The 12,121-nt window shown below is 35.8% G+C and overlaps 1 protein-coding gene across 11 annotated transcripts in view; it reads right to left on the reverse strand.

The window, feature by feature from the left end:
* Positions 1–7,817: 7,817 nt before the first annotated feature.
* DPE2 (disproportionating enzyme 2) overlaps positions 7,818–12,121 on the reverse strand; it is a 53,657-nt gene continuing 49,353 nt past the window's right edge. For 7 of the 11 annotated variants that reach the window (XM_088953583.1, XM_088953582.1, XM_088953586.1 and 4 more), the window contains 3 exons: positions 10,838–11,035; positions 10,607–10,700; positions 8,189–8,606 (listed from right to left, as the gene is read on the reverse strand). In XM_088953583.1, the coding sequence (XP_088809709.1) occupies positions 8,452–8,606; positions 10,607–10,700; positions 10,838–11,035 (447 nt within the window). In that variant the 3' untranslated portion in view covers positions 8,189–8,451. Of the gene's footprint in view, positions 8,149–8,188; positions 8,607–10,551; positions 10,701–10,837; positions 11,036–12,121 lie in introns of those variants that run through there. The other 4 variants (XM_088953589.1, XM_088953587.1, XM_088953584.1 and 1 more) reach the window with 3 other exon arrangements.

Consider the following 12,121-nt stretch of genomic DNA (forward strand, 5'->3'; position numbering starts at 1 on the left):
CAAAATCTTTTGGAACATCTGGATCAATAACTTCTCATCGGACCCGTATTGGAGCATATCCCCATAGAAGATTTTCAAGTGAGTTTGAGGGCAGCTCTTCCCATCATATTTTTCAAAATCCGACATCTTGAACTTCCCCAGTAGCTTAGCATCGGGGTAAAAACACAACTCTTTAAAATCTGTGATCCCTAAATGGTGCATCGCTTTCACTTGCCTCATTTCTTCCTTCAGTCTTTTCACATCATCCTTGAGGGGGGCCTGGAACAGGGGAGGTGGTGCAATAAATTTGGGATCATCCTCTCCAAAAAAGTTGGAGAGGGTTGGGAATAGGCCCGTTTGGGGAAGCTGAAGGTTGGTTGACGCGGGGGTTGGCAGTAGGATTGTCCAACAAAGGTGGAGGTTGGTTGAGGTGGAGACTAGCAGTAGGGGTGTTTCGCAAAGTTGAAAGTTGGTTTGGGTGGGGGTTGGTGTGATGATGCAATGAACATGAAAGGAGGAGATGTAAAAGTAACATTAGGTATGTCAGATGCATGGAATGAGGTAGATGTAAAGGGTGGGAATGTGGGTGATATGTTGGGAGGTTCTTGACATTGGCGGTTCGGCACTTGGATTGGTGGAAGGGGGAGGAATCGGTGTTGACTAGTGTATGGAACTAAGGCCGGTATCCTTGAGTCCGACAAGGCAAATGAACCCGTGGAAGAAGGGGGAATAACGCTTTCATTCTGATGTGACTCTTGCGCCATTGCTCGCGTAACTGATCTGGTGATTATAAGCCGAGTCATGAACGTAGGATTCCCAATGATGTTCTTTCCTAGCCATCCAAACTTAATTGGTAATTTTCTCTTTATCATCATTTTTTTGTATTATTTTTCTTTTCTTTTCTCTTTTTTTTCCTTTTGTATCTTGGATTTTTTATTCTCTCTCCTTTTTTTACCTCCCTTTGATTTTTTTCTTTTTTTTTTTTAATTTTTGGTTTGGATTTTCCTTTCCTTCTCCTTTTTCTTTTTTCTTTGCTTCTTTTTTTTCTTTTTGAATTTTCTAATCCTTTGGAATTTTCATCCATTTTTATCTCAAACCTTCCATTTTTGGTGTTTTTTTTGTATTTTGTATTTTCTTTCCGTTTTCTTTTTTATTGATTTTGGATTTTCTCTCTTTTTTTATTGATCTTGAAGTTTTCTCTTTTTTATTTGATTTTTTCTACTTTTTTTGTATTTTGGATTTATTTTTTCTTTTCCTTTTTTTTTGGTTTTTTCTTTTTTTTACAGGGATTTTCATCTATCTTTTTTTTTGAATTTTGGTTTCTCTTTTTTTCTTTATTTTGGATTTTTCTTCCTTTTCTTTCTTTTTGATTTTGTGTTTTCCCATTTGTTACTTTATGTATTGCCATTTTTGCATTTACCCTTGTTTTTGTACTTTTTTATTGATTTTGGAATTTACTCTTTTTTATTTGATTTTCTTTTTGTTTTGGTATTTTGTTTTTTCTCTTCGTCTTTGTATTTTGGATTTTCCCTTTTTGATTATTTTTGAATTTCCTCTTTTTGTATTTTGTTTTTTTTTACATTGGATTTTTTATCTTTTTCTTTCTTGGTTTTTTCTCATTTTTTTTAAATTTTTGTAGTTTTCTCTTTTTTTGACTTTTCTCTTTTCTCTCGGGTTTTTTTTAATTTTTGTATTCTCTTTTTTTGTATTTTGTATTCTTTCTTCTTTTTGAATTTTGGATTTTTATATTTTTATTATTTTTTATATATTTTTTGGATTTATATTTTTATATACATTTTTTTATTTTTTCTTGATAGGGCCCTCTAAGATTAAAAATGCAAAGGTATCACACGACTGATGCACATAGGTTCGGGGTGTGATATCTAAATCATGGTTAACGGCCACCAGTCTTCAAACCTTCACCCATAGGGGTTTCTCAGGTTGGTGACTGGCTGAGAGCTTTCCACCCGTCTCACCAGGTTCCTAGTCCCGATGGCCCAAGTGTACCGGACTCTCTCCTAATAGGACAATGGGGTTCCTAGATACCTAGAGATGGTATGAAATATGCAAATGCTCATGCTTCAATAGAAGATAAAAACGAAATAAGCTATAACACGACAAGCTTCAATACATACATGATAGTGACAATCTCATCTCAAATCAACTAAGAAATATAAAAGCCAATCTAGATATAATGCATGTACTAATCAAAACAGAAATTTTAAGCTTTTTCCCTCTAACTTCAACAAGAGCCTACTTATTCTTAAACAAGGACCCTCGTTAACTACTACTTTTCTTCATTATTACATTCTTTCATTTGTTTATTTATGAGACTCCAACAAATTGACAAATCTACCCCCCTCAAAGATCCCCAAACCTGCATCAACCATCACTAACTTGTTAAACTCACGAAGACATGCTCTTAAGTGATTCGCTTATCCCCAAGTGGGTTGAATCCCACAGAAATACATGGACTAACCACTATGCTTCAAGGTCTGGCCTACACTGTGCTGAGAAAGAAATATAACTCTTTTATCTTCTAAGGCACCCTAGGAGCTATCCCTTGCCCCTGCTACGTTACACGACGGTCAGTCCTGGCCTCCTTATGGTACGAATCCTGTACTGGATTAAATTCCCAGCTTCAAGCTTTCACCCTTCCTAAGGCAACGTGAACTAGACTGTTAAAACACTTATCTATCTATGCCTAAGCAAAGATGGGCTTGACCAAAAATATGTTTTACACCGACTACCCTCGGGTACTCTTTCTTATTAACTAGTTGCATCCCTTGACAGTAAATGCCTTCGAATACAGGTTCAGCTGCAAAATGGGAAGTCCAACCGAGACCTACAGACACCTGTTGAAATTTCCGCTTGCTTTTGACTTAGAACTCCTAAGTGGTGTTCTAAGACCCACCCAAGACAACCGGTGATGCTGCTAAAACAAACACTTGAATCTAGACACGAGTTAAAAACAATTATTTTGAATAGGTGTTTAGTCCGGAGAGCGGTGGACGCTTAAAGGTTACAGTTTATTCCAACATCTTCAACAAAGGGAGTGGGGAGATTAAAAGAAAAAAAAAAAAACCGAAAAATTAGAAAGAGAAAACAAAAGTTAAACACTAAAAGCATACATGTATGAACAAGATATATACAGGCAAGATCTACCACAAAAAAGGCATACGTAACAATTCTGCATATAGCATTATTCATCTACTGATGTGGCAAACCAAATTTCTAGTCTCAATCAAGGATAACCCATACCCATAGATGATATAACCTGAAACCAGATGGGAGGTCGGAATCAATATAAGACTATTCCAAACCTGTGGATTCAGAATATGAATTCATTACCCAACACGAGATCCATGCTCCAGGGTCTTATGTAAGTAACCCAGAAATGACACACTAGTAATGCTGTGCAGCAATACAACCGTCTAGGTCTAAATGAAACCCCGTACATCAGACCTAAAAGAACCAATTCATTCCCCAAGTAAGCCGGTTTATTTACATCTGTAAGATACAGATAAGAATTATTCCTTTGGCTGATAGCGCCATGGATCATAGCCTATAGAAACCCAAATCATGCCAAGGGTGTGGTTCTGCATCCTCTATTCTAGCCACTAAAAGATGCTTGTGAGAAGTTTCAAACCTGATAAAGGCCATACTTTCAGATCAATGGTCAAGTCAAAATTGATTCCAGCCATTTACCCAATTGCAATCGAATCTACCCATTGTTTACGCAAAGGTTTAAGATCCTTGAGAGCAACCTTTGGTCACCCTCCTCTTGAGATGCAGGTGGGAAATTATCATTCAACAATTTCAGGAAATAAATCCAATACAATTCTAGCTCTTAAAAGACACTCCATCCATGACTGCATTTACACTAACAGGGGAAAAGATAAGACAAGGCTGGAATCTAGAAATCATGTAGCAAACCAGTCTCATCCTTTCTCTGTTTTATTTTATTTTATTTATTGGTTTTTTAAAGGCAAGGCCAAGGCTTAAAAATAAACATGTAGTTCCAAAGAAAACACCTGTCAAATCTTCCCAAGGAAAAGGACACACAAAAGATATTCTTGCATTCAGTTCAATCAACAGATTCAGAGCATGATCTGGGTCCTTGTCTGCGCTATCACATATTTGGACAAAGGAAGAGAAAATTCAGGCATGGGTGGCAGGGCCGAATCTACATCATCTTACCATTCACCTTGAATGCTGAAACTTCAATATTGGGAAGCAACCCTTAAGCCGTAGACCAAAATTTAAGCAACCTAACATGAAGGGCAGCACTAAAAAGTTTTGAAGGACTCAAATCCTACAATACTTATTTACATGATACAAGAAAATCTGGGCAATTAACAGAGTCAAGGGAATCCAACAATAAGCAGGCTAGTGCTACCACATCAGGGGAAGATTGTCAAGCTCAGCCAGGCTAGTCCTATTCAATGCTCACATGTTCAAATCAAACTGCACAAAAGGCCACCGAAGTTTACTTTTTAATGATATCTAAAACAAACTTATGCCGAAATCCAGGATGGGATGGCTTTCCCAAGAACAGATTATTTAACCAAAACCCACGTCCTAAATGTGACAACACAAAATATTAAGAAATCCAAATCAAACTCTTCTTCTGTACCACTTGAAAACCAAGATAAGTTAGGGTTTAAAGGGGGTTTGGGGTTGAAAGGGTAATTTCATAATTTTTTTAGGATAAATCGGTAATTTGGTGTGAGGGTGTATTTTGGGAATTCGGAAAAGGCGTAATTTGGTAATTTTGGTCAAAAGGGTAGTTCAGGTAATTTTGGTGATTTTGGAAGGAGGGTATTTTTGTAAATTTGGTAGGAGGGGTATTAAGTTAGAGGGTATTTTGGAGATAAGATTAAAGGGGTAATTTGGGTAATTATGGTCAAGGAGAATTTGGGGGTTTTGGAGGGGTACTTTGGTAATTTTAGTCAATGGGGGTAATTTTGGTTAAGGGCACTTTGGTAATTTCTTGAGAATTAGGTCAGAGGTAATTTGGGAATTGGTCAAAAGGGGTAGTTTAGGTAATTTTGGTTGAGGGTATTTTGGGAATTTAGGGGAATTTTGGTAGGAAGGGCATTTTTGGGAATCAGGTCAAGGGTAACTTGGGAATTAGTCAAAGGGGTGGTTTAGGTAATTATGGTCAAGGGTATTTTGGTAATTTCTCGAGAATTAGATCGGGGTAATTTGGGTAATATAGCAAAGAGTATTTGGGGCATGTTTAGAGAGGTATTTGGGTAATTTGGGGAATGGGGGCATTTTAGTAATTTTGGTGAAGGTAATTTGGGAATTAGGTTGAGGGTAATTTGGTGGGAGGTGTGTTTTTGTAATTTTGGGAAAATTGGACAATCTAGGTTTCGTCAAGCCAAGTTTCTAGTTCAATGGCGAGGATTTTTGGGTTGAGTTGAGATGGGTCTGACTATAAAGGGGTTTTGTGTTCATGGGTTAACAAGATTGACCAAAATGGAATCTTTTTAGAAAGAAGGGTAAATATAGGTGCTTTTGGCTAAAATTTGGCACGATGGGGTTTCAAGGATTTTGGGTTGATTAGTGAAGTCAAATTGGCCCAATTAGGCCTAATTCAGGCAGATCTGGAAAGGGCTTGATTCGACTAATCTAACATCTCAGAATGGGATCTATGTTTGGTGAAGGGAAAAACAAAGGTAATTTTGGGTGAAATTTCATAAGGTAGGGTTTTTGAGTAATTTGATGTGATTGGTAAGGTTAAATTGGGCCAACTAGGCCCAAATAAGGCGGATTTGGAATCCAATCAATCTGGAGCTTTAAAATAAAATCTTGGTATGATTGAGGGGAAATTGGGGTTGAAAATTCATTGTTCTAGTATGTCTAGAGTCTAATAGTGGGATTTGATCTAATGGTTGAGGTGTAAGTGAGAGTCAATTAGGGGCCATCAGATATGTATCAAGCGGGATTAACAGTGGATCTGAGGGCTCTCAGGGTGAAATTTGGGTTTTTTGGATTTTTGGGTGTTTCACAGGGATCAGAAGGGTCTAATCAGGTGTTTGGGGTACCTTGGAGGTTTAAGTGACAGACCGAGAAAAAATGAGCTAGGGATGTGTATGAAAGTGCAAAAACCAACATTATAACATCTATGGGAGACATTAGATCTTGCTATTACCATGGATCTTAAACAAGGGTTAGTACTTGATTCATATTTGTTTGATGTTTGCCAATGGCATGATATTAATTGATAAAACTAACAAAGGATTAAATGTGAACTTAGGTTTATGGACAAATACATTACAGACAAGAGGTTATGGAATAAGTGCATCTACAACATAATATGTGTAATGTAAAGCTAATAATAATAGGAGTGCAAACCAAGATACACCTACAATTATAATTCAGTGCTACCTCTTCTATTACCTTGGCTCAACAATTCATAACAAATGGGAGATTGAGGAGAATGTAGCTCATAGAATTAGAGCAAGATGCATGAGCAAAAGGAAGAGGTGCACCCAGAGTCTTATGTGATAAGCAAATACCACTTTTGCTAGAAGGAAAGGGAAATTTTACAAAATAGTTATTAGGTCAATATGTCATGTGGAATAGTGTTACATAGTTAAAAAAAAAAAAAACATTTCCATATATGAGCATGATAGAAATTCAAATGCTTAGATGGATGAATGGAAAGACTAGAAAGGATGAGTCAGAAATGAAGTCATACAAAAGAATCTAACAGTAGCTTCCGGTAGGTGATAAAATGAAGAAAGTAAACCTAGGTGGTTTGGTCATATTTTTTGAAGACCATCTAGAACATCCATATTCATTAGAAGTGATCTATTATAAGTTCAAGGGGCTAGAAGAATTAAGGCTATGTTTCTACCTTTCCCTACCTTTTCCTTCAAACCAAACACACCATAAGGGGAAATTGAAAAGGATTTGGGTGGAAGTAGTAAGAAAGGATTCGAGTGCCCTTAATTTGAGCATGGATATGACACTCAACAGATCATGATGATGTTGAGATTGGACAAATGTAACTTTTTGAAGAATGACATTTTATTTGTTATAAAAGTACATTTTAAATTAACAAAATTGAATAATTTTCAGCCAAAATGAAAACATAACTACCAGAGATCTATCATGAAAGACAGACAACTTCCTTCAATGCTACCTAAGCCAATTAATACAATGCGAAAGATTACCAAATAAGGTTCACAAAAACAATCAGAAATGTCAAGCGATACAATTTGATATTGACTTTAGTTATAATACAAAATAAATACACTATCCAAAACTCCTTAGGCTGAGTTTGGAAGGAGTACAAATGCAAATATGTAGAGTGCAAAACCTTATATTTTGTATTATTTGGTATGTATTTATGCTGTATATATATTTGCATTTGTACTCTTTCCAAACTGAGCCTTGAGATTTTTCCCTCCTAATAAAATGGGGGAAAATTAACAAATAGGGGCATATTTTGATAAAAAAAAGTTTTACAGTTCAATGGCACACATTCAAACTTTTTGAAGAAGAAAAAAATTTGGATCCGTAAAGAGCATCTTTGAGTTTAAGGTGTACTAGAAAGAGACTCTTTTGATGAACGGATTGGTGTTTCAAGATAACCATATTCTGTAAGGAGTGATTAGACCTGGTTTTCTGATAACAAAAAGGAAACTGAATCAATTGCTAATGACTTTAAAAAACCCACAAAGTTTAGAGTTATGACGACTTTAGGGGACAGGCTAACAAAAACACATCAAGTTACTCATCTGATAACATCATAATTAATAAAAATGGACAAATATGGCCCCTGCAAAACAGAGTAACCATTTACTGAAGAAGTATGAAAAGCATTGCTGTGAAAGATTAACTATAGTATAGATTAATAGATATATAATAGTAATTCCTCAATCTACAAAGCAGGGGTGAAAAAGAAAACCAAGCGCCATGGATCATATTTGATCACATCGAAACAGTTAAATCAGTGAGATCTGATCTATTGACTCATCATCCATTCATTTACTTGCCCATCGGGATCGTTCTTAATCTTGTAACTCTTAGGTAAAATAATTACATCTAACATCTGGGGAGATGGTTAGGTCCTTTCTTTTAGTTTCTGCTATTTCCAATGCATTCTAATCCTTCCAAATGGACCACAAGCAAAGAGCCTTGCCTCCAATGATCCTGTTGGCATCTGAAGACAAATTAGTATCAACAAACATACTTTTACAAAATAAAAAGAAATTATTTCAATCCTTAGATTGAATCTGTAAGGATGAGTCTGTGATACATTTAAAGTTTAAACCACTAATATAAACATCTCTCCCTAGAGGTGACAGATTATATCTTTTATCTCAAGATACTGAATTTGAAAGCATATTTTTCTTTCTTTATCATATCCTGAATCTAATTGAGAAGCATTTATGATTTATGACACAACACTCTGAAGTCTTCTTCCTTGAATTCCATATAACTATAGGCAAGCTGCTATTTCTTTAGATTAACAGCTGCTTCATTGTTCTTCCCTTGAATGTCATCTCCCTCCAGAGGAGGGCACGATCTCCTGCTACCATGCACAAGATTCCTAATGGTAAGTTTAATATCCTTATCTTCCAGCAAGTGTTCCAATGTCACGTGAATACCTAAATAAGTAAACACAAAAAGAGAAATGAATCTCTTGGTCTAAATTCAAAACAGGAATCCAGGCAACAATATCTTTTGACATGTAAAGGGTTGGATAAAGTATAAACAAGACAAACACAAACCCCAAAACCATGCATTAACTGATAGCTTGTATAATATAAGTTTTCTTTCTTCCTTGAATTCTTGTTCATTTCAAACATAAATACTCCATTACAACTTCCAAGTTCTGAGTATCACACTTCACCCCTGTAGTTCAGTAGAATATGAATAATTATAAGAATCTGGATTTAGACCCTAGAATCCTAATATTCATCATCAATTTCCCTCAGACAAGGCTTGACTGCCTTTAGAGATGATAAAAGCAGCAAAATCCTAGTAAATGAGTGATACTAACCATTAGCCTTTACAGTATTAGACTAAGGCTGTGTTGAGATTAATCTTTGTATTGAATTTGATCATATTATATTTGAACATATGATGAGTTTGTGAGTGTCAAGGCCTATTATTTACTAGTAGCTTGGGACTTGACCTTTTTAGTAGCTATTGCTTTTGACCTTGGAATTATTCATAATAATGATGTTAAAATCCACATTATGATAAATCAGGTCTTAATGATAAATACATTATTCACAACTCATATGCATGCCTTTTAGATGGACTGAAAACTAAATTATCATTAGGAAATTTTGTTAATTTTACAGCTTTAGTTAATTAACTATTTCCATTGTTTCTGAGGTGATAACAGATTATTTCACTTCTAGTTTAATGATTTAGAACCACACATTTTTTAAATAAAAAATTCAATCTGATTTATCTACACCCAGACAAACTTAATTTCTGTTCTCGTCTCTGGAAAACATGCTAATAAATTTCCGTTTGGCCATAAATTACAGTAGAAATCACTAATTGCAGAATTAGTCGAGTTTCTTGTGAAAGGAAAGAGGGGGAAGATGAAGATTTCAGCAGTAGAGAAGAAAGGAGAAGAAGAAAAGAGTAGGAAGTCAACCAGGATTGTAAAATTAACCATAACCGCCTACCTCTCATTATATTTATACTTAAAGGATGAGATGTTACGAGGATGCCCTTAGTAGGACGGCTACTAATATAGCTGAACAGTCACAACTTAAAAAAACATAAACTAATGGACCTAAAGCCCAACAACTTCCTAACTAAATAAAAAACAACTCGGACCAACTCAACAATTACAAATGAAGATGGTCAACTATTTAAAACAAAAAAAAACATGCCTTGGTGCATTTTTATATTTGTGCTGATGAAAATTTCAAAGGGTCCTTGCTTGGTGCACCTAGGCACATGCCTGGGCTTAGGTGCAAGGCAACCCAATGCGCCTTTTATACTTTTATTCTTTAGCCACTTTTATACTGTTTACATATTTTATACATTTTGTAATGGCCTAATAACTTTCAAAAAGACCTTTTTTTATCAGTAACGATTTTCAAAAGACCTTTTATTCTTCCTTGTTGCTGGTTTTAGTGCATTAACCTCTCTTCCCTTTTCTTGCACATGTACACACCATGGCTCTACACCTTTGTAATCTGCTCTATTTGAACTGCTGAAATTACTAAGCTGTTGAATATGCTTGATAATTTATATCTTCTATGGATTTGAAGTCTTCTATAGAGTATAGATTTGAATTTTGGCTTGTTATAGATATTGAGTCGCCCACGTTTTTTATGAAATATGGTTATGGATTATCATGTAGAGTTCTTTTTTTTACCCTAAATATCCCCGGTGGAGGGGCAGCCACCATTAAATTTTGTAGAGGTTTATATGTGCTTTTATTTGATATATAATCCAGATTTTTTATAGTAAATAGCCCAAAGGTGAACCAAACTTCTAAAAGATTCTGTGAAAAAATAGCTTAGACATCCTACTAAGGGATTGCACATAGAAAACTTTAGGAAATAGTTACAAAATTTTTACATGCCCATGTATGTAGAGAAATGCTAACATCAGCCAAACCAAGTCTTGTACATACGATATCTCCAGTAATGCTTTGGATTGGTGGGGTCATTTATTGTCTCCTCCCTTGCAGGTCGTGTTGTATACTCTTCTTTCAATGTTAATAAGTCCTGCTCATGTAACAAAATCCATGGTTTATATGCACATAAGGTATAGTTTGGTCCACCACAAGCTACATAGGCTTGTTCATTAATGTTATTCTGGTAAAATGTAATCAAAAGCCTAATCTTGACATTTGTCACTCTACCTGGAGGGGGAAAATTGCCCACATTGATGGAGCTTCAACATGCTGCTGTAAGATGAAATATGCAATATCTGGAACACATTGATCGGGTGGCACATCACTAGATCCCACCACTGTCCTAAAAAATTGATATCTTCTTTCCTCATCTTCTTCCCACCAAGCACGCATTGTGGAGCAATCGTGACATGATGGAGCACAAACCTAATAAGATCAAGGACACAATCCAAACTTTATTATCTCCCGATGAAGTAATTTCTACAATTACAGAATATTGCAATCAGGCTTTCCACAATAAAAAACAAGTAGATAAGTTAGTAAAATAATTTTTTTATAATAAAAAGAAATTTATTAAAAGAAAAAGAGAATATAAAAGACAAAGTGACAAGCTATCACCGACAAGGGAGAAGGAATACACCTCAAAAACAACAAAAGGAAAGAAATCTGACAAAACAAACTAACGAAGACCTCCCTCAATCACCAACTATCAACAGGACAAAACAAAGATAACAAACTGCACGAGCCACCTCTATTCCTCCCGCTCAAGCATTTTCTCCTGTCCAACATCAGCTTCATTCCACACCTCTCCACCTTCCCCCACTATAACTATTTTCAAACTCTCTCCCCTCCTCTCTAACTCCTTGAAGGCCCTTCTAGTGGAAGCCTCACCACACAAAAATAAAACCAATATTTTTGTCAATCTCAACATTTTTTTCTGTTGAGTTGGGCCTAGTTGTTTTTATTCTTATTTTAAGCTATTTACTTAGGAAGTTGTCGGGCTTTAGGCCCATTAGTTTATGTTTTTAAGTTGTGATTGTTCAGCCACATTAGTAGCCGCCCTACTAAGGGCATCTTGTAATATCTCATCCTTTAAGTTAAGAATAAATATAATGAGGGGTTGGCAGCTAGGGTTAATTCAAGAATCCTGGTTGAATTCAACTAAATCTACAATCAGTGATTTCTACTTGGTATCAGAGCAGGCTGAAGGTTCCTTGAGTTGTTTCCTCATGCAGCCCTAGATCGGCCGACTGCATGGTGATTTAAGAGGCTGATTGAAGTTCTCAGGTAAGCCCAATTTTTGGATTTTTTGGTGGATCTGTGTCCCTTGTAGCTGGTCTAGGGTTTCTAATCAAAATCAAGAAAAAACTGGAGAAAGGGAAATAGTCTTGTTTCTTTTGGACTCTTCAATTTTGACCTAAGAAGTGGCGCCATAATTTTTTAGGGTTCCTTTGAATTTTCTGTAAGGGGTAGTTCAAGTCCTGCCTGATTTGGAGGCTTCTAGAGAGAGCG

The sequence above is a fragment of the Nelumbo lutea genome, chromosome 7, assembly GCF_056320005.1.
Source record: "Nelumbo lutea isolate HS-2025 chromosome 7, American lotus-T2T, whole genome shotgun sequence".
Lineage (NCBI taxonomy): Eukaryota > Viridiplantae > Streptophyta > Magnoliopsida > Proteales > Nelumbonaceae > Nelumbo > Nelumbo lutea.